Source organism: Gavia stellata, chromosome 7 (genome assembly GCF_030936135.1).
Source record: "Gavia stellata isolate bGavSte3 chromosome 7, bGavSte3.hap2, whole genome shotgun sequence".
Classification (NCBI taxonomy): Eukaryota; Metazoa; Chordata; class Aves; order Gaviiformes; family Gaviidae; genus Gavia; species Gavia stellata.
The window spans coordinates 13,024,405-13,047,921 of NC_082600.1; the positions used below are offsets into that span (position 1 = coordinate 13,024,405).

Consider the following 23,517-nt stretch of genomic DNA (forward strand, 5'->3'; position numbering starts at 1 on the left):
CACAGAATGTGATGGTGATGAAAACTCCTGAAATGAGTGAATACAGAAGGGATCCATGCATTTGAAGGAATATCCAATGGTGCCTACTAGTAGAAAAAACTTAAGAGCTACAAGGCTGCAGATTATATTCTCTCTCTGTATTGACATTTTATGAATTAATCCATTAGTGACTCATTTCGATTTTGAAACACGAGCCTTATCAGAAGAATATCATATATCTCCTTGGGGATAAAAGTAATACAGTAAATATTCTCTGTCACACTATTTTATGCTCTGTTCATTAGTGTGGCTTGGGGAAGGGGGTTGCTTTGTGGTGGTAGGTTTGGTTTTTTTTATAGTAAAATCTCATTTTTTCCCCAGGCAAGATTATTCAGTGGCAAAAATGCAGGAAACAAACACTTGACACAAAATGACATTTGGACATGCCCTGACTAGTTCCACAGATAGATCTTTATATGGATAAGAAGCAGCACCATTTTTGACCCACAAAAATCTTTTTCTAAACATGTTTTTATAAACTTTCCACATTAAGACCAATTACTTGGATGCTTCATGTTCCCAAAAAATTCTACACCACCACCCCCAATAAGATGCTGGTTTGAGGCGAAGCCATTTTTACCTCTGATAAGGCGGTGGAATTCTACAGTGGCACCCAAACAGTCCTCTAATCAGACACAGTCAATAACTTAAGTGTCACTGCATTCCTAGACTCAAGAAGCTAACCTCTTTAAAAAGGTAAATCATTTCAATCCCTATACTAGCCTAAACTAGACAAAGGACTGGCAAAGTCCATGGGCATTCAGCATGTTCATTGGACAGGGGCCCAAAAATTATAGAGATACCGTAGTATATGCACGTATCTACTTTTCAAATTAGGATAGCATATGTGCATATACACACAGACATTAGCTCCACATTTTATATATGAGAAACTGGCAGAAGAGGCTCAACAGGAACGAGACAAAGCTGATTTTGCCAGTGCAGAGAGAGAAACAATCTTGAGGCTGAAGGAATGTGTGCCTAGGTACTAGAGAAAATTTTCAAGAACAAGTTTAAATTTAACTAGTACCCCTGCCTCCCACATATTTCAGATTTGCTGGGTAGCCACTTTAATTTTTTGCATCCTCCTTTTCCTTAATGAATCAGAGTTCTTTAGCTAATTGTGATCTTTACATTCCCCTTTTCTCATTGTTTCCTCCCCAGGCCTCCCAATCACAAGGCAGTTACACTTTGTGTCACTAGCATTACGTTTCCATTTTTATACAAGTTATAAAACATGGGCTTGTCTTGTACTGAGATTTTCCACACAGTTCTACAGAACACAAGAAAAATAGAATTATGTCCTGCAGCCCTTAATCATACAGAACTGTCATTGCTAAGTCAATAACTGTAGTTTGGTGGTAATTTGTGAATAAGAAATCTTTAACACTAAATATAGTTTCCTAATTGCAGTTGGCATAAGTCTTTGGAACTTGAGTTAAAAAACAGGGTAAAGGAAACACAGCATCTATTTACAAACTGCACCAATCAGCTTCCTTTACTTCCTTGTCATATTTGAAATATTGCTAGGATAAAGCATGCTCTTATTCAGCAGTTTTTCAAATTAAGCTATTGCTTATTATTGCTTGCTAAAAAAGAATGGAAGAAACCCTCTTACGCCACAAAGAACTGGATAAAAACAGACAGGTCTCATATTTAAGTGACATATTAAAAAAGAAAAATGAGTTTATACCAGATTTCTCTGAGAATGTGACAAAGCCACAAAATTACGTTCAACTCATTATTTCTAACATCACAAAATCCGTGGGAGTTCAGTCTGCAAGTCTGTCCCATCACAGAGTGAACAAAACACCAAATTTTAATTCGCCCCACAAAGTTTTGATTCAAGATTTTACATCTGACCTTCTCTTACTACTCTTTGCCAACAGCACCATTCAAATACCAAACTCATAACTTAGCACAAGCTTTGCAGCTCTGAAGACTTTCAGTTTGCATACCCCACAAGCACTGTTAAAGAACGTGGTGACTGGGAGAAGGCAACTTCTCCTTTCCCCTCCATACATACCACGGTGAGTATCCCTAACGAAATCTTGACCCTGCAGAAACAAATGACAAGAATTCCCTTGACTTCAGTGGGGCCAAAATTTCTGTAACATTCGTCAGCCAAGTTAACTCTGCACTGTTGTTCTTCAGTGCATCGATTAATTTTTTCTCAAAGAAGAGAACTACAATGAAGTTACAAATCATTTTGTTACCCTTCTCTAGAATAAAGTCACTAACATATGATATGTGGTTAGCTATTCTGGTAACTTGGCACGGTCTTGGGATTTCCAGTGATTCAACTCTTTATTATGAATAGGAAGAAGTCTACAAAGCAGGAAGTGAAAAGAAAAAAAATAATGGACAAACAATGATAAGCAGTTATGTCCTAAATGAAAGTTAAAACAAAAATTGAACATAAAAGAGTAATAAAGTGTATATTCTCTTAGCTCTATAAGAGACAAACACAGAACTGCTGGGCATTTTTTAAATGACAAAGCACCTCTCAGGACACTGACAAAAGGCAGAATATGATCTATTCCAGAAGTCACAGGGAACGTGGTTTTTTCCTATGATGTAGAAAAAAACGTATAGTTTTAATCTGACTAATGAAAAAAGAACTAAGGATATTAATTTGTATCTGTCAAAAATGGAAAAATGTACAGTCCCTACATTAACAAAGGGATTCAAGTGCAAAAGCAAACTTAAGTATTGTTATTGATCATCAAACTAAGACTTACATATGTAGTAAAAATTGTATCTAAAAAACTGCACTGGCCCTCTCCTAGGTTCAATGGTTTCCTTACAGGGCTTCAAGTTCAAAAACAAGCAGTCCAGGAACAAATGTGCTGGGGAAAAAAAAAAAATCATATTTTGCTGTTCCTGTTAACTTCTGCTTTAAAACTATACTTCCTGCAGCTGCAAGACCTTGCTAGAAACCCATGCATGAGAGATCACTGTAAGCCAAGAAGGGAATACACTCTCTAGACAGGGTTTGCTAAACTTGAGCTAGCTGTCTGCTGTGAGACAACAGAAGTCACAAGCCACACATCATAACTGCCACTGAGCTTACACTGGAATTGTTACTTTTATTTAACTCATTCTAGAAAAATCTGAAGGGGCTCCTGAGTCTTCTGCCTGCATTTGTATAATAGTTTAGTAATTCTGGGATTTTTAGCCCCGCCCCCCCCCCCCCCCCCAAAAAAAGCAGAAGCATTATCTTGATGGTTAGGTAAAATAGTAATCTTTTTCAAGCGATTTAAGAAAACAGTGATCTGTTCTGAAGTTTTGCATTTGTAAATCAAAGCCTTAAATTTTATTTGGAGAACAAATGGTTAAGTCATTCAAACGATTCACAAGATCATAGCTGATACTGATATGATTTTCCAGCATCTCCCAAATCCTAAACAATATAAAACCAGGAGTCCCAAGGAAGCACTGCAACATGAACGTCATTCTGGTCTAGCACTAAAGCAGAAATCATCATGCCCATGAGTTACAATATGTTTAATTTAATTAACCTTTGCAGGTCATTAAGTTGGGAGAGCAGGAACAAAAATAAATAAAATTAATAACCAGTTTATTACACGGCATTTCTAATAATGTTACCTCTGGAAAAATACTGAGGTAGCAAAAAAACAGCTCACAGCGCTGCCATAGCTTTCTGAACCCTCCCTTTTGTAAGAAGGCAGCTCAGAGAGGAAATTTAATACTGGACTGTTTATCTATGTGAAGAAAGTGTTTTAATCAAGTTACCAATGAGAAAAACTGTATATGGAGTTGAAGCCAAGTTTCTCACAGCATTTTATAATAACAAAGGTACCAGATATGCTAAATGGCTTGATTGGTTTTGGAGCCTACTAGTGATTTAGCTGTACTGTTCAACAGCTGTTAAACAGAAAAAAAGAGCTTCTTCTAGTACTTTTATATGATTTAAAGAAATCAATGAAAATTAGAAGTGAGTAGAAGATATACCTTATTTTCTAGAGCATTGCTCCACTCTTTCAATAAGTTAACATGCTGCACTGCTGAGCTGGCTTCATGTGCTTTAATTTGTTGGTTTGTTCCCTGTGACAACAAAGAATTTATACATTTTAGCCAATTCCACTTCTTTTAAACCTACAAAGAAAGAGTATATCAAGACATCGAACCAATACTACATATTTTGGTTCACGGATGCATGTTGCAGAACTGTAGAGAGAAGGGAAATCTACTTGGGAATTTACAAAAGTCAGGAATACATTTAATATAGCAAGTGTTTTATACAACTGCCACATATCTCCATCCAGTGTGCTTGATACGTCAGAGGCAATAAAGATGAACAAGATTTACAAAATGAATTGTATTTTAGAGTCTTCTGTGTAGCTTTACACTAAATAAAGCACAATAAAACTCTTGAGTCATACAAAACCTAGAACGTCCAATTCCCCAAACAGTAATTTAAAACTTCTGTTGTATTTCATGAACAGCTTCATAAGCACTAAATTTTCCCTCAGTTGGGTATTAAAGACAAATATTTAAGATAAATTTACCATCACTGGAAACTGCCAGCTTTATCAACTACTTTGAGAGATATTACAATGCCTAGTTTGTCATCCTAAGATGTTACCATGATTGCTCTATGACATTCAGATATGCTGCCTCTGCACAACCTATAAATGCTGTTACAAATAACCACTATATAAAAAGTTTACAGAACACACATAGATCGTATACAGAGTACATAAGATGCAGACCATATTACTTTATTTGTATTGTGTTGCATTACACCTACCTCAGTAAGTGTTTTGCAATGCAGAGTGTATTAGGTTTGATGGTAGATAGGCTGCAAAGCACCTAAAAGGGTTGCAATGATCCTCAAGGTATGTACTCTATATAAAATACTAAAAATATATATGTGGATATATGTACATATATGCACACATATACATACATAAAATGAATGGCAATACGTACAACATAACAGTGGGCAGGGTTACAGCATTGATCACTTCTACCACTAAGAGCATTACTGTTAATACTTAAAATGATGAATGCTCATTATTTAAGAACCTGGAAATACCTGCAGAAAGTAGTTTATTGAGAAGTGTTGCTGCTTACAGTTCTTGTCTCTAAGTTATCATGGGCTAACAAATGAATCACACTAACTGATTAACTCCATTTTTTCCTGTCAGCGGTTTCTGAAATTTCCTGACTAATCTCTTCATTATATAAGCATCCAAATTCCCCAAGACATAGGGCAAGGGAAGCAGAATATTGGAAGAGACTGGAATACTACTACTGAAACTAAACTCTGAGGTTTGGCTTTTTTTTTATTTTTTAAAATATTGCAAGGATTGCAAGATTAAAATATAAAACTTTTTTTAAAATAAATTCCATGCTATGCTTTGATTATACACCTATGTGCACACAGACATATGAATGCACATAAAAATACATGTTTTAATTGCACTAACCTACATTTAACCTTAATACAAATATTAAGACACACAAATGAGAGAAAATATAAACATACTTAGCTCAAGAAAATAAATACTTTCACAGAAACAACTGAAGTTACTAGTCTGTTTTCTGAAGAACAAAAGTGACTTTCCTCTTATTTAAGTTAAAGAGTTCTTCAAATGTATCATCTTCCTATTTCAACAAGATATACCTAATAACTGAACTCCCAAACCACTGCAAGAATATGTGGGCTTTTTATATTGTTTATTTTTAAAATGCAAAACCAAACATCTGCTGCATAATCACTTGATGCAACTGGATGACTTTTTCTTAACCGAGACTAGTGAAGTCCAGAACTTTCACGTTAAAGAATTAGGTTCTATTTGCAGACTTTCATCAATTGGGAAGTATAATTGTTATATACTGACCTGAAAAGTGCAGCCATAACGCTTAAAACTACAGGTACTTGGGGCATTAATACATTCTGACAAATGTGCATTCAACTGCAATAGGAAAAAAATGTGAGTTTTGGCAAAAGACGTTTGCATGATAATGCTCAAAACATAAAGGGCACAGGTTATCAGGTTTGTATAGTGTGCCATTTGCAGAACATACAGTACACGTGTGTATATTTTCTCCAGTCTGATCTAAAGTGCAAATACTATATATACACATATGTAAACCACACGCACATGCCAATACAGTATACAGTGTGATACATTTAATATACAGTGAAACTTCTACTAAAGACTATTTCAATAGGCAACCCAATTAAAAAAAAAGGCAAACAGAAAGAACACGCTCTACAATTATTTATATTATTTTATTTGACTTTAGTGAATGACTAATCTTTTCTCAACAAGTGATTTTTTACTGGTGTTCTGAGCAAGTCTTAAGATCAGTTTCACTGTAGTAAAGTACATTTTTTCTAATCCTAATTTCACGAGGAACCAATTTTTCAAAACATAACATGCAATTCTCAGTGCCTAAATTTAACGGTTAAATTACACAAAAAAGACTAAACAAGTACTGCATGAAACAGACAGAGTTTTAGAATAGGTACAGTTAAGTAACTTCAAAAAAAATGCAGTACATGGGATTAAAACTGGTTAGTAAAATGCCTGCATTTTTCACAGATTGAGATTTATTCCAATATCTTGGATTATTATGAGCACAGACCACTTTTCATTTAAAAAATAAACCAATTCACAGAAGCATATACATAAATACAGACAGCAGCCATTGCAGCACAGAGGGCAGCAGCTGGATGCAAACTGCCTAAAAGTTGGAGCAAAGAGCCATTTTCGGAAAGGATAGTGCAACAAACACTCTCTCTTCAAAAACAGGATCTGCAGTTTGCACGTCCCACAAAGCAGACAGGAAGCTAGAGCCTAGCTCCTCAGCTGGCATCACTCTTTTGGGTTTCAAAATCTCATTTGAAATTCCCACATCATAAGCCCCACATGACTCAGCTCATCCACATCCATGGAAAGAAGTGGTGAACCAATGCTGCTTTGAACATATAGCTCTGGAACGGACAGGACAGTCTTTAAAATCTGATACTGAGATGCAATCGGTCACTCATCTCTGATATACATCTAATGTGTTCTAAACACTATCTGTAGAAATTCACAGTATAGTTTTAAAAGACATGTGGTTCAGAAAAAAAAAAGACCAAATAAGAGAGAGACATGTGGCATACAGGCTTTACAAGAATGCCACATTTTCAACTTCTCAAAACTAGAAGTCTGCCAAAGAGTTATGAATTAAACATGAAAAATTGCCTTTTATTCTACAGTAAGATATTCGCTTGTTGTACACTACAGAATTTTCTCAAACTGTTAGGCAGGCATTTTCCCATTTTCTGCATTAGAGTCGTTGTCCCTAACCATGCAGCTAAGTAATATATACATTTTCACAGGATCAGAAAAAAATTAAGCAACGTACAGCAACAGATGATGCAGGGCAAGATGACTGTTTAAAGTTGTTTCTACCAATGGTTTCAGAACCCAGCTCTGACTATATGTGTAACAACCCAGGCTTTAATGGGTCAATTCTTACTAGCACTCAGACATACCTCTTCTCAAAGTAACTGCTGAAGTCAAGATTTAAGAATATGCTTAAGTGCTCCAGAACCAGGATCTAAACTAGGAGGTAAGCACTGACAGAATTGGCTCAGTATACATATTTCAATTTCTCTTAATAGGTACAGTAGCTATTTTATATTTCACCATCCTGGGGGAAAAGACTGCCCCTGTATTTGGCAGATGCCTTACGTGCCTTGTGCACTATGACATGTTTAATAATTTACAAGTGTAACTGAAAAATAGTATGAATCCAACTCAGGAAGTATCAGTGAAAAGAGAAAAGCTTATCCTCAGATAAAAAAAAAACTTAGCTTTCCTTAAGTGAAGCTTAGAGTGCTGAAGACTTAAATAAGCTCTTCCCCACCCTCGGTAAGTTCTATTTTTAGGAAAAAATAACGCACATCGACTTTGACAGATGCTACTTACTATCTTTTAATGTACAAGAACATGGATATGTTCAAACAAGACAGGGTTTTTTTGGGTGGTTTTTTTTTTTAATCTGGTCTACATATTACTGCAAGCTCCTATACATTAAGAGAAATTTTTATGCATTGTTGCCTCTGGCTGTTGGAATGTTGTACTCATGTTACCCTGTATCTTACACTAATTCTTTAAGTGTCAGTTATTATTTTTTCCCAGATTTAACAGATTTAATCACAATTTAAGTTTTTCCCTAGAATGATTCTACACATTTATACGATTTTTCTAGTCTTTACTAACCCTTGTCAATGTGCACTAAATTTTAATACTCTCTTTTTTATTTTAATATAAGCCAACTACCCCAAAATGCTGTTCCATTTTGCTGAACAAATGCTTCAAATGGGGGAAGGGCAGGGGGAGACCTAGTAAAAATGAAAGCAGGAAAGACATGCGCTAATCTTGGGCAAGCCAAGTGTAATAATGACACAAAAGTAAGAAATTATTTCTTTTTAAATAGTTTTTCAAGAAATCGTTAAAAATATTTGAGTGTTATCACACTTAACTGTGTGGTAGAAAAAGCTTTTCTTTAGATCTCACATTTTAATAAGGAAATGGCTTCTGGCAAAATTCTTGCGAGATCTTACTAAAAAAAATTATTTAATTTTTCAGCACAACACTGGGAATGACTTCTTACCTCGCTCCTCATGAGTGTTTTAACACTACATTTATGAGGACATGAAACCATGACACATGGGCAGTCTGTATCTTCATGTTTCTACAGAGGAAAAAGCAAACAAACCACAAATCAACTCTTACTCTGAAATTAAAGAGAGGACTTACCTGCCAAGAAAAGCATCCCACAATAATGAAAAAACCACACAAGATTTTTTTTTCAATGTTTATCCCAATTGTGCAGAGTAACAGAACTGCAATTGCTCAAACATCAGTTTGTGCTTTTGACAGATGTGTTGATATTCGGAAGCAAAAATAAGGGTTTTCTTATGTTTTCCCACGCTGGGTAAATCTATTTCCCATTTTATTGTTTTTACTTAGAGCAATGAAACAATAATAAAAGTCAAGTTTTCTTACCCACAATTACTCACAAAAAAGGGCATCTTTAAGAGCGAGCAGAACCACTGCAGATGTCCTTTTTAGTAAGGGTATACAGTGCATGGAAAAGCTCTTCAGAAATGTACACTGCCCACTGTCAGAGAATCTCCCTTTCCTATGTACAGATATTCCCCTCCCAATTCTTTTCTAATTTTGGTTCCCAAACATCTGATACTAAGTCTCACTGTTATACACCCAAAGTTCAAAGAGATGCTGAAATTGTATCATGATTCTGGGCAGGCATTTTGATCTGAACCTAGATGATGACAGATACTTCAGTATAGCTGTCAAACCGTATCACCATAGGAAGGGAAGAAAATCAGGGCCAAGCTAATTGAATTTACATTTCTTCTCAGTTTTTCTCAACAAAATGAAAAATCTGGAAAAAAAAAATTCGTTTCATGTGAAGTGTCATGTCCCATTCAACTTGAAACAAACCGTTTCATTTCTGGTACTTAAAAAAAAGCAAAGGAAACAAAGGTCTAGATTTATATGCCTGTTAGAAAAGGAAGAACAAATAGCATGCCCTTTTTGCCCAGTAATGTCTAGTTTTTGAAACAAAACCAACATGTAAAGGAGACCCAAGCTCTGAAATGTGAAAGGCCTTGGTTCAGAACCCTGTCATAAACCTACCAATATTTGAAAATGTATACCTCCTCACTTTTAAAAACAGATCATCAGGTATGCAGTTCTGAAGCAAGTCTATTCTGCCATCCTTCTTATTCGCACTAGTTCACTTGCTGTAGCACATGTAGAGCGTCATCGTGACAGAAAGCAAGAAAGCTTAAGTTGCTCCTTAGCCAAAGAGCTGGGACAGCCTCCCAAAATGTGGGGGTGAGGAGCTAGGTTCAGTCCCTCCCCGCCACGACATGGATACCCAGCCAGGAGCAATGCTAACAGACTGACAACACCTCTCCTCAGAATAACCTCTGTCAGGGTGACTGTGGTACTCTTCTGATAAGCAATGGCCCATAGGACCATTTCTGCTCAGACTCAAGCACTGGACCTGACCCCGCCTCATTCTGAACACATCTGTAATCATGCTGAAGAGAGACATCACACACTACCGTGCAGCTTTAGGAGCCTACAGCCCTACAAACTTCTTTAATGGTTTATCAACTACAAAACTAGACAAATACTCCCTTCTAACATTCATTCCCTAATTTTAATTCCCTTACTCTCTTCTCTAACCTACCCAAACTATCTGGCAAAGGCTATGACATTGACTCTCAGTTCATGATAAAAAGGCAACATGCAACTTCTTCTCTGCCCTCTCTCCAGTTCTCCTCCTCACTCCGCATCCCAGGGCCCACCCACTGAAACCAAGAGGAGCCTTTCCAATGACTTCAGGACATACCAGAGTAATCCCATTCCTGTAGCACAATCGTCTTCCTACCAACCCGTTAAGTTCACACAGTTGAGCACACAAAACCAAAAGCCAAATGCAGCATAAAACACGGGTGACACCACATGCAGGGCACCTGGCACAGATGAGGGGAAGGCAGGGTATTAATATGGCTCCCCAGAGAAGCCAGTGCCACATTAACAACATGTCTGGTTCCAGAACAGTGGCAAGGGAGCAAGGTGACAATGTCTTGTGTCTTCCCAGTGGCTGTCCCAGTCAGCTCAACAGTAATTCAGGCTACTGAGTAGAGTCCAGTTTGCCTTGGCAGGGTCTGCCTGGGACAGCCCTTTTGTGGCCAGGGTGGCACTAGGCCTAGGCACTACGCAGTGCTGCCCTTCCAGGTCTGTATCATACTACTACTGCCCAAGTATCAATTTCATAGGAGAAGCACTTCCAAGTAGTTTTGTGGATTATCCACAAAAAAAAAAAAAAAAAAAAAAAAATCCAGAAGCATTTCAGGCTACTAATTTCTGTTTTAACAATGCACCATCTTTATCTGCCAGGAGTTACAGGATGGAAAAGGTAGCTCTGTGACAAAACAAATCCCAACTTTTTAGATGGTTTAAACAAAAGAAAAGAAATTAGGAATTTAACTCACCTAGTGACAGTGCAGGCAAGACAAAAGCAATCTAAAAAAATGTGTACTAACATCGTTAACTAAAGAGTCTGCCTCCAACAACGGGGATTTCCTACCCCACGGGTCATGGGATTCTATGAAGACATGAACCATATGTACTCCGGTAAAATTATTTTTGTTTCCATTTGCATACCTTTTTTCTCGGTACGCTCCCTCTAGCTCCATTTTCAGTTCAAGTCACTGAGGCCTGCTTCAGTCATAATTACATTAGAGAAAATTTTAGGCTACAGAAGCTACAGATGAACTCAAGCTCTGGGTGACAAAACTCATATAAGAAGTCAAAAGGAGCCTTTCATTCCAATGTACAGTCTCATTAAGCTTCTGATTCTCATTACCAAAGTACAATGAAGTAACATTTTATCAGGCCACAACAAATAAAACCATCTGCATTTCTATAATCACTGAACTTTTAAAAATCTAGGCAAAAAAAATTAAAAATAGCAGCCAATTGCTAATCTGCTAATTGCGGAGCTTTCTGCACCCTTAAAGCAGCATGGAAGCAAAACTGTCCTTTTTCTATGTACTGAGACATATATGCCAATGATACATAAGAACATGTAACTGCTTGGAAATGTTCTGATTTACAAATGCAGATTTGTTTAGAACTTTTAAGGGCAGGTGAATAATGGTACTAGCTTTAATACAATGAAAATAGTGACATCTCAACATAAAACCACATTTTAACAAACCTGTTTGGCTCTCTGGATAAGCCAAATCTATTACCTCTTAAAGCAACTCAGAATTCCACCACTTAAGATTTTGGAGAACGATCACTTTATTTACTAACACTCTTTTCTGTACTTCAGAGTAATATGCCATCCTTGTTTCCAAAATGTCTAAAATAGGTTTTGCTATGAATTAAAAATCTGACAGACTAAAACTTGTCTCAGCTTCTGAATATCTTGAAAGCTACCACTAGTTCAAAGATTTCATAAATGTTAAATCCATCAACATCCAATAAAAGAGAAAGCTCTTAAACTAAAACGGAGTTCTATGTTCCTCAAAACGTAAGGATGATTTCAGACTCTCAGAAATTTAACTACATTACTCCTATAAAAAGAAACTGCCTACAAGGAACCTGTGAGCATGTTACTTAGATATGGAAATCCAGTTTTTACAAAACGTATTTAATACTCACCAATTTTGTCTGTTAAGACACTACACATTTTTTAATGTCACTTTTTGTCTCAGATCAATTCCCAGCCTAAAGAAAATTGGGAGAACGGCATCCATAATCTAACTAAATACAGTTTCATCTCTCTACCAGAATGTTAAAGAACAAACACAGTGTAAACTTAGTTTTCTCTGTGTATTTTTAAATCTCAGCCACCTTATGCTAGGTAATGCACAATTAATAAAGTACCTGCCCTTGCAAGTATACACTCAAATAACTGAAAGCCAGATCTAAATCAGAAGTTGGTGAGATTCTACCTATGCCTTTTTGTAACAACATCTCTGAGCAAAGAATGCTGCTTATCATTGTGAGACTTCACCTAATAAACAATACACAAGAAGTTACAATTCTATGTGTAAAGTTAAGTATGACTTGCTCAACCTCTACTCTATACTTCTAACTCACAAGATGCTGCTTATCAGACAACCTACTCGTACGCCAAGAACAGCAGTAACTTTGCCTAGACCTGTCATGTACCATTGCTGGTTATGCCAAGTCACAATTTGTTTTTACGTTGTTTCCTCCTTTCGTCTCATAACAGATCACATAGTACCCAAGAAGGATGATACAGCAAGATGCTATTTCTCCAGTCTTTTGCTATGCTTATGCTTTTCCTGCACCACACTGAATTGTTATCATAGTAGTTGCATTTATTATATCAATTTAAGCAAAATTAAAAAAAACATAGCAAAAATTACTTTAGTATCAATATCCTGCAGTGGGTCTGAATTTTTTTAAATGCAGCATCTGAACATCAGAAAAAAAAATATGTTTCCTAGTCAATGCAGTAGCTGGTGTTTTCACAGCAAAAACACGTGTTTTGGAAGTCAGCCTATTTTCTTTTTTGACTTACTAATTCTGGGTAAGAGGCCAAGGCTCTATTGGCAGCTACAAAGAAGCACAAGAAGAGTTATTATTCCACATTAATGTATGGGATCTTGTTTTATATACACAAGAAAATACTGCACCTGCAACATAATCATTGGGACTTGGCTTTTACAGTATTTACAGGCTGTCTCCCGGTATTTACAAGTCTTCTCTACATGGTCTGGCAAATCTTTTCTCAGTATTTTTTCTTTGCAATCAGCACGAGGACATGAGAGTTCTTCAAACTGACAATCAGTTTTCAAATGCATCTGAAAGATAAAAAGCCAACTAAGTTTTGTACATGTCTTCTATCCTTTGAAGACATCCCACATTAAATAAAGTTCAGAACCAAAGTAAGCAAAAAGTTATTTTGTGCACTATATTGTGCAAGGGCAAACACTAACTCAGGAATACATTTCTGACTTTACACTCCATTTACTTAGACAGCAGATTTCACTGATGTATGTGAGCTACTTTTAGTATAAAAGCATTCTAACACAGTCCAAAATTCCACCCAGGTTATTTAAACAAAAGGTAAGCATTCTTTTTCAAGGTATATTATTCTGCATAAACATAGATGCTGCTTTAAGTTGTTTAAGTACCTGAGCTTGCTCATTCAAGGCAAGTACCTACACATTTCACTGCAGACTGCTGTGTAGCCATACCTTTCAACTGTTAAATTACTGGATTACTGCTATGTTATGCCTTCATGAAACAAAGCTACAAATGATTTTGTACAAGTCTGGAGAAGCCAAAGGTTTAAATCCATGCATAAACCACCACTTACATGAGAGGATTAAGACTGGTAAATAACCAAAAAGGAATTCAAAATTTCCCACATTTGTAAAGCATACATTAAGATTTTCCCCAATTTTAGTTCTCCCTCCAGTTCTCATCTGCTTCATACGTTTACATTTCCGAGCTTTAATGTCACACAATCACATGATTTTTGACCACAGTTCCTTACAGCTCATCAAAAAGCTGAGTTTCAAAACAGTTTAACTCTATTCTAACATTTATAAATCAGATTAACCACTACTTTGAGCAAGCCAAGAAATGGACTGGGGTTTTGATTTGCAAGATGTCTTCTCATTCTTTAACTCAAAAGGAAGCTTATGACTATGTTAGATTACTTACCAGTAATTGACCCAAAGATAGCTGTTCTTTACAGCCCTTGTTTTCATTTCTGCAGTATATTTGAAGGGCAAGTAGTTCTCTCCTGCAACAATTATCTTTAAATACCTGGGGGTAGAGGGGAATAAAAAAATCGCTTCATTTTAGAAATTTACAACACCCAAGAATATGCAAGTTCAAATAAAGTAGAAGCCATGCAGTTTGGCTATAGCAATTCTAGCTTTATGAGTCAGAAATAAAATCCTAGCATTCAATTTTTCTTGAATGTGCACATCACTGAGATTTCTCCACTATGAAGCAGCCCGAGGAAAGAGAGTATTTGGACAGATATTCTACTACTGTTCCACTTTTACTATAAATGCAGTAAAGTGAAAGGTACAAGCAAGGACTAATTTTTTTGCTATCTGCTTGCCAATAACAGGCCTGCATAAGCTAGAACTCGCTATATTGTTTGGGAAGCTGGAGCATTAGCCACAATACCATAAGACAAAAAAGAGCCAAAGCACAGTGGTTCAGAAAGGAAGGATTTCATGGAAGGCAGTCCCACGACAACTGGACTGGTTAGTTGGAACATCTACTTGCACTTCAGTGGTAACACATTAAAGACATTTTCTAAGGTGTTAGACTGGAGGAGATTTATTATTTCACAGATAAGCAGGCTTTAACTATCTTTCTGTTTTAATGTTTATAAGCCTTTCCAGCCTTTTTTTGTCTGTAATAGAAGTTAGAAATAGAAAGCTCAGGGTTTGGACTTTTCACCTTTTATGGGTGATATCCCATAAAAGATAAAGAGACAATGTAACTGCACTCTCCAGAAGGGCAGGAACTGGGGATGAGGACTGGACACCATTACTATTATTTTGAAGTCCGAAACAAAGGGATAACACCTTCTAGTCATTTTGCAATGCTTTCATGACAATTAAGAAATACCAAAGAACCAAGCCCAACCTATGACTACTTCTCTGACAAACAGAGTTCTGTGATCCTGTGTACACTGCAGGGATACTGTAATAACAGAACCATTCTGCATGCTAACACTTAACAACAACAATGAATTATGACCAGATCTGTCCACAGTGACTATGAATCTAGCCCTGTTATCAGTGAAGAAGGAAACGCTGCAACCATTCTCATCGGATCTCATCTGACACAGGTCACTGATTTCTGTTTACTTTTCAGCTGCATGTGTGAAGTTTAATGAATCAACAAATGTCATTTGAATTATCAATTTGCCAGTACTGTAGTATTTTTTCCAAAGTAGTTCACAGGGTTACTAGGTACAGTTTTGCTGACTGAAGTTAAGGTAAGAAGATAATTTTAAAACAGTTTTTTCCAAGACTTTCTAAAAGCTCTTCAGTGCTTTTGGACATCAGCATTCTATGGGAAGAGAGAAGTTTCCAGTTTGATGAAAAATCAGACCTGCACAGTTAGTCTAACATATTTAATATACTCTGCCCTTCTTGACCTTCTCCTGTTTTAGAGATATTTGAAGTTTCATAACAAATGTACATATTTATGTATATTGGGAGCTAGAAAGTCAGAGTTAAAATGACAAAGTAGGCATCATGATTATTGGTCGGAGCTCCTGGAGAGCCCATCCATGTCAAAACTGAATTATGCTGAGCACTATTTAGAGAACTATTTTGAGGTAAGACAAGGAGAGATTAACGTACCCACTAAATCTTTTCTTGAAAATGGTTACTATTACAAGTATCCATTTAGGGCGGAAAGACTTCTAACACGAAGAATTTACTAAACACTTTAGAAAAATCTAATGTAAAAACTGCATAAACCATGTACTAAGTCAAAAAGAATTTTCTCTACCCTCAACTTTTCAAAGGCAACATAAAGTTCTGCTGTGAAAAACAGTGAAGAGCGTAGTGAAATAACTTACCCATATAAAAAAAATCTGATTTTATTACAATTACTGTAACTCCACACTGTTCTGGTTCCAGTGTAGTTCACAGAACTACACACTGTAAAAACAGGTTAGTTAAAGAGTAGATGCTGGTCTGGAGCTAAATCAGGAGTAAGGTTTGCCTAGATCTGTCACATCTCTGGACCTACAGGAGATGCGGTATTTCTTACCATCCTCCCAGTTGATGGGAGGACAACTGCAATGTGTTGCTGCAGCTGCTTGCTAACTGTGAAAACAAGATGTGACACCTGGCTGGACCATTAGGTATAAAGCTGACATGTTGTTTTCTACCATGTGGTTAACAGTAAAGATGAGCTGTCTTCCTATATAAAATACATGGTTTAGGTTTTATAACAAAACTATCTTCCTCAGGTAGCTTATTAGGCTTATGAAATAATTACTACAAAGCAGTAACACATCTTACGTATGCCACACAATTCAATACTCTTGAATAAGAAAAAATTTTAACAATACCTTATCTTTTACTATGCTTTCTTGACATGCTGTACATTTTGGACTAGAAGAACTGGAGAGAAAAGAAAACAGAAAAACTATTTTAACTCATCTGAATTTTTGTGGTACATAATTTTCCATCTATGAGGCACTTAGTTATGATTATTCAATATATTTTAAAATCATTAGAAGTAGATATAGTTCATTATAATGAGGTAACATGATGTTATTTCAAAAAAATTGAACACTGAGTTTTCAGTAGACAGTATCTGGCATTCGTGAGGAAATAAGACCACCAAAATGTCTCCAGCCAACTGCACAGTGCTTTTCTTCAAGGCAGCAAAATTAATTCCCTATTTTACAGTCTGTGTATTATCCACAACTTTCATCACTTCTCAATCTATCTGTGCAAACAGGCAAAATATTGTCTCTTCAATTACCCAGTCCTTTTTCAAACAACAGCTAATTAAACTTTACTTTCGCTGACAGTCAATTATAAATACTTTTTTTATCCTAAGAGGATGTATGTCCATCTCCTTCAAGTCTGTTCTGGTTTTACCAACTGTTACAGATCCTTGCTCCCTCCTTTATCTGAACTATTGCCCTGTAGCTGTTTTGGTAATCTAATTATCAAAGTTGTGATCTCTTAGACAACAGGTAGGTTGAAAAGCAGAGCAGTCTGTGAACAGAAACCTGAACTGGAGTGTAGGAAACCTGCATTCCTACAGCTGTTTCTGGCTCTGACCTGCTAGGTGTCTTAGCGTAAATCCCTTCATTCCCTTTTAGCTCCTTTTCCCCATGCAAAATGGGAATTGTCATACTGATCTCCCTTGTAAAGCACCAGGATCTATGGATGAAAAGCACTAGGTAAAAGCTAGGTAAATTCTTTCATAAAGCAACTCATTGACAGGCTATGTAGGTCGCAGCTGCTAGCAGCAGTGCAAATTAATGTAAAAGGTTGAAAAAGTTTGATTATGTTATATAATCAGTATTGTTATTTCAAATCATGTCACTGGCTTCTGCTCCTTGAACTGACCATTCTGTGTCTCATCATATTTCTGAGCATCTTAACTACCTTGCAGCTTCAATATCTGTAATATTTTTCTTAAGTAAAAAAAAAAAAAGGGGGGAAACTAATCTACTTGAGAGCATATAGTGTTTAATACAATGTCATGCTTTCCTCACTTACTGAATTCACTGAAGCATCCCACTTGCTCTTTTAAACTACTGCTGCATACTGAGCAGACATCTTTACTGCGTTATCTACACTGACTCCCAATTCTTTGTCCTCAAATAACCCTGGAACAGAAGCTGCTAGCATATAATCAGTGTGTGTATGTGCAGCAGCATATCAACACTGAATGAAAAATTTTTTTGCCAAATACAGAAACAACGTAAACTTATTTTGCTTCCAGTTTTATGGCACTTTTTATTCCTCAAAAAAAGGAGCTGTAAATTTAATTTTAATAAAGGATTTGTTTGTAACAAGCACTTAAATATAGTGAAATAACTTAAATGAACGAGCAGCGTGGTACATGGTCTTACCCATCTGTCCTTTTTAACAACAGACCGGTTGGAAAGTCAAGGAAGTAAAATTACACATATTCTAGCTGCACGGTAATAAGCGCATATGCATGTCTCACAACAGGGAAGGAAAATTGCCCAGATTCCAGCAATGCCAGAATTGTTACTGCTTAGATTGTTAAGGATCTGCTCTGTCCATCTGCACACATTCAAGCATGGCAGGTGTTTGCTTTTCTGTGGTCATTGTTATTAACCATGTAAGAGTCTTCCAAAAACATATATTCAGAAAGAAATAACTGCACTTCTTAAAAACTACACCTCACCTGAAAATGTGTACTGAAAGAAAAATTGGTGGGGTTTTTTGTTGTTTTAAATTTGACATGCTGTACTACAAAACCTACCAGAGTAGTTTAGTGAGCTATGGACCCTTGTATTTGCCCAGTACAGAGGTTACTCTTTATCATGAGACAGAGTAGTGTAATATCTTTCAATCTTTTTTGCCATGCTGCATGTAGTCTTGATTTATATCTACCTGAGATTACAGTATTTCCAGGTGAAATATAAACTAATACCTAGAGTCAGGATGGTCACAGAAAGTAAGCAGATCACCAAGACCTTCCAAAGTCAAATTCTCTCTCTGTTAGTAGTCCAGTGTGCAATATCCAGTGAGCTCAATCTCTCCTGTATCTCTGCTTTCCCAGTAGTAAATGGAATTGTTGACTGCTTATTTACCGCAGGAGATTAAAGCTAGCGGAACAGTCTCCAAACATTAGACCAAGTTTTGAAATCACACTGCTGAATACAATCAGTAGCAATGCATCAAAGTTGAGAAGCAAAGAAGTATACTTCTGCATAAGTATCTTATGCACAGATACTTCTTAAAAGCTAGATACTCCTTGAATGATGGCACTTTTATTCCTACCTAGACTGGGAAAGATTGCATCTCTCAGCATTCATTTTATCTCTGTAACTTTCGCTCGCCTACTTTGAAATCTGGCCCAAACACCTCAGTAATAGAGAAGCCAGCCCTCCAGACCCTCCTGGAATCCACAAAACATACAAGCCCCAGGACAAACAGCTAGAAGGGTTACAGGGAAAGGAGGCTCCACAAGCAGCCACATTTATCCAAGGGTCCCACCACTCAACTGTAAGGCTGGGTCCACAGCTAGGTTAGGTACCATAACTCTAAGGAGCCTCTCCAGGCTCACTTCCTCGCACAGCCACAGTTTACTAAGTGTATTCTACACCACACCAGCCATCTTAACAATCATGTGAAATAGCTACTCAGTCTAGGCTGCACAGGCAATGAAATTCTTACCCAGCACATCACTACATGGGATTAAACCACTTTAACAACCGTTTCAACAACACTGATGGAAAGCTTAGTTGTCTCATCCTGACACAGAGTAGAAAACAAATGCTTACACCAGCATATCAATAATAAATAATCAAACAAGCAACAAGTGGAAGGCTGCTTTCAGCCAGGGCATTAGCTTAATGTATTCCTAAAACCACAATGGTGTTCACACTATTTTCAGCAGTTCACAAGTATCAACATGTTCTGTCACAATAAAAAACACACCTTAGCAAGGCATTCATGCAGGTCTCACAGAATCTGTGTCCACATTCAGTTTGTTTAGGATTGCATAAGATGAGGTGACATTTTTCACATTTATACTTATCTTCCACGGCATTTACAAATTTCTCTTTGTAGCCACCTTGCTCTGGAACATAAATCGATGCTGAAGGACTACGATCAGGATTGGCCCTTTGTTGTACCATTTCTACAGATAAAGGGGGTTCTGTCTTCTTACTGCTGTCCATGCTCTAAGATAGTTTCTGCGAAACAAAAATGAGAAAAAACTTTTTAGAAACAAAGACCTCTTTTTCCATTTAAATAGGACAATTACAGCATCTCTGAGACACTACGTAAAACCAGAAAGCACTAAGAACAGATGAGTGTCCACACATCATGTGAACATAAGACATATATAACTGCCTAAGTATATTAAGCATAGCAAATCTGTAAAATATTCTACTTTTTCCAAAGGCTCTAAAAGGCCAAGAATTAAAACCTATTCCTGAAAGCAAAGTGTTAGTTAATTATGGGCATGACTCTAGAAACAAATAAGAATAGTTTGCATTCTTCCGTATCTTTCTCTCTCTCTCTCTCTCTCTCTCTGAAAAATGCCCTTAATATTGAAGTTGTATCATTAGAGGAAGCAGCAAGGGGTGTGGTGGAGAAGGTGCACTAGAACAATACCATGCACGATACTACTCAGATGCTACTGGAAAACGCACACAACCACAAGTGTCCGATACAGGGTATCTGGAGTCTACACAGCTCAATTGCCAACTCTTCCTGTCTTCCCCATGCAATAGCAAAGTGTAAGACATGCTGCTTTAAGTCTGTTTTAGAACAACACAACAGATTTTTACTTATTAAACACCTTTCAACCTTTTCATCGTACATCCCCACATGAAAAGAACAGATGATACAAGTCTAATTGACAGAGGAGAAAGGTCTACATAACATGGCCACTTGATTAATTCACTAGGACTAAGCACAACTGACAGGCAGCTGAGAAAATAATTAATGCAGTTGAAGACTGAATTACAGTACCTATTATCTTGGACTATGATTCTTCTAGGTCAGCATGCAAAGCATTAGCAGAGCAACAGAGGAATAATACCCTAGGTTAAATTTTAAAACCTGTTTTCAGTAATTTCCTTGCTTATCTTGTAGTCAAACAAGTGTAAGTGGTCTTAAAAAAACCTCAGCACATGAAGGAGAAAACACAGTTGGAAGATACAACACCTATTTACATAAGAGAAATGCCTGGCTATTTACAAGAGAAAGGCATACTTCAATTCTCCCTCCATGTTAACTGACATTTGAAATATAAACCTATTCCACTGCTCTACAGTTGCCTCAACTGCTACAGTTATAATTCAATTTTAAGCAGCAGAATGAAGAAATGAGGCCCAGTTCATTTCTCAATTATAAAAGTATGTCCACCAATACCACAAAGGGAGTCAAATGCCTCACAACCCAAATACGCAAACCTTCTTATACATGGTTTTTGTGATCTCTTATCTTCCCTCACTAAGCCCAAAACAAGTACTTGTAATTAAACGTATTTTATTGTAGATCATTTCTGCATCTGTACTTTTATATAGTATAAAATCCTCCTAAGAGGATTTAGTCTCCTAGGAAGAGACTAAACAGACAAGGAAATTTCTTTCATTTCTGATGACAACTCTTATTTCTAGAAACAAAACACAAAATCATTGTGACTCATCACTGATACCATTTCATGTCTTTACCAACACCAGCTGAGCAAGGGTAGAGGTGTTGAGTGAAGAAGCCCCACTTCATTGCCCCCTTGCCCCAAAGGAAAGCCTCTCTGTATCTGCATCAAACACTGAGGGAGCCCAAGGAATCCACCCTCATAACTCGGTACATAGATGTGATGATCAGGTCTTATTAAAAACCACCAAAAAAAACCCAACCCAAAAAAAACCCAGAAAACCCCACAACACCAAAAAAACCCAACCCAAACAAAACAGTTCCTACAGTAACTGAAAGGGAAATATAAATTCTGGTCTATAGTTTGAATTAATGTCTGGCTGTTCCTTGCATACCCTTCAAAGACTGCAGAGTCTAATGCCTTGGCAGAACAATATCTGAAAAAACAGGAAAATCAGTGCTGAACTGAAAGTAACTTGCACTTCTCATTAATGAGGACATTTGTATTACTTCAGACCAGTGAAGTAAGCAAAGCCTGAACTAGAGCTTCAGCAGCAAGCATTAAAAAACAAACAAACAAAAAACACCAGATAATGATGACACTGAAGAGACAATTCAAGAGACTGTAACCAGCACACAAGAAATGAGATGCGATGCCGTGAACAAGAATCAGAGACAAGGAGGTTGAGAGAAGTGCCATGAGTGAGAAAGGAAAGCAGTTGACAAAAGTAGTCTAGGTTTAGAGATTGCCCAAGGCACGACTGCCATTGTTGAACATCTCTCACTGGGCAGGGGAGAAACCCAGTCACGAGCTTAGGACCTGGCACTATGTTGCCATTTTAAGAGAAAAGGAGATTAGCAAGAGAGGAAAAAAGTGCAACTCCATAAGCATCCAGACTGGTGAAACTTAGCTACCTATGGATTTGCTTCTTATGCACGACTGTGGGAAAAGCTTCATTTGGAGCCTGCCGTTTAGGAATCTGTAAAGTTTTTCAGTTCTCCGATTTATAATTTGTAGATAGATACTAACACCTCTTTTTTCCCTCTGCAACTGCCTATTTTTTTTTTTTAAAGAACATATTCAAGACCTCTACCGTTCTGTCAATTCTTGAAATTGAAAGCCAACTTCAAGCATGTTGACTGGCAAGAACACCAAAGGAAACATGATTTTCCTTAAAATGCCAGAATAAAACAAGGCATGGCCTGATTCTGACCCACAGAAGAAATTCAGAAAAAGATGCACTAAAAGAGATGCTGCCAGAAGAATTGGCAAGTCAAAAGAGCACAAAATTCCTAAACTTATACGTCATACAACACAACTACTGAATGTCTGTTTCCCCATTAAGTTTCTTCCAAACAAAAAGAAGCTAAAGATGGTTAGAAATGTAAAGTCTTCCAATAGCACCATTTCTTCATGGAAACTGAATAATTAGTCACAGGGAGGCAGGCAGGGGTGAGAAGGAAAATATTCAAGATTTAACTGAGAAAGAGTACCGAATGCCAAATGAGCAGCAGGTGAGAGTTTCATAGAGATACGAAACTGGTCAGGGGCTGCACTGTCAGTCATCAAGAGAGATTTCATACCAAAATAAACTGCACAGGGCTCCATAGGACTCCACTTTTGGAACTGATGTATTGATATCTTGTCACAGAAAACAACCAGAAAGCACACTGATAAATAAACTTTACTATGCAATATGCCTAACAGTCAGATTTGTGTGCCTCAGGTTTTATATGTCTGTTTTAATCAAGAAGTATGTCAGACCAGAAAAGCTAACCAAGCACAGCAGCAGAGCAGCCAGTTTGGTGAAGAATTCTCTTCCACAATACTCTGAACTGCCAGCATTTTCTTATGCGGCAAAACTAGGAAGCTATTCATGAAGTACTGCAATAAAATACAACAGAGAACTGAGCTTAAAAGAACACCAGAACCTCCTTATTACAATGAAAGTGCTGCATTTAACAAGGCGGTGTGGAGACATGATGTTTATCAAACTGCACACAGAAATCTGTATGCACAGAGGTATGTCCTCACGCATATGAGTTGCATGCTCTTA

At 37.0% G+C, this 23,517-nt stretch overlaps 1 protein-coding gene across 5 annotated transcripts in view; it reads right to left on the bottom strand.

Annotated features, from left to right (window-relative positions):
- The window catches only part of TRAF3 (TNF receptor associated factor 3), a 28,019-nt gene extending 7,985 nt beyond the window's left edge, over nt 1–20,034 (bottom strand). For 2 of the 5 annotated variants that reach the window (XM_059819585.1, XM_059819582.1), the window contains exons 1-7: nt 19,793–20,034; nt 16,708–16,759; nt 14,319–14,423; nt 13,283–13,450; nt 8,683–8,763; nt 5,910–5,984; nt 4,015–4,107 (exon numbers count right to left, since the gene is read on the bottom strand). In XM_059819585.1, the coding sequence (XP_059675568.1) occupies nt 4,015–4,107; nt 5,910–5,984; nt 8,683–8,763; nt 13,283–13,450; nt 14,319–14,423; nt 16,708–16,759; nt 19,793–20,034 (816 nt within the window). The remainder of the gene's footprint in view (nt 1–4,014; nt 4,108–5,909; nt 5,985–8,682; nt 8,764–13,282; nt 13,451–14,318; nt 14,424–16,707; nt 16,760–19,792) is intronic. The other 3 variants (XM_059819584.1, XM_059819583.1, XM_059819586.1) reach the window with 3 other exon arrangements.
- Nucleotides 20,035–23,517: the final 3,483 nt, after the last annotated feature.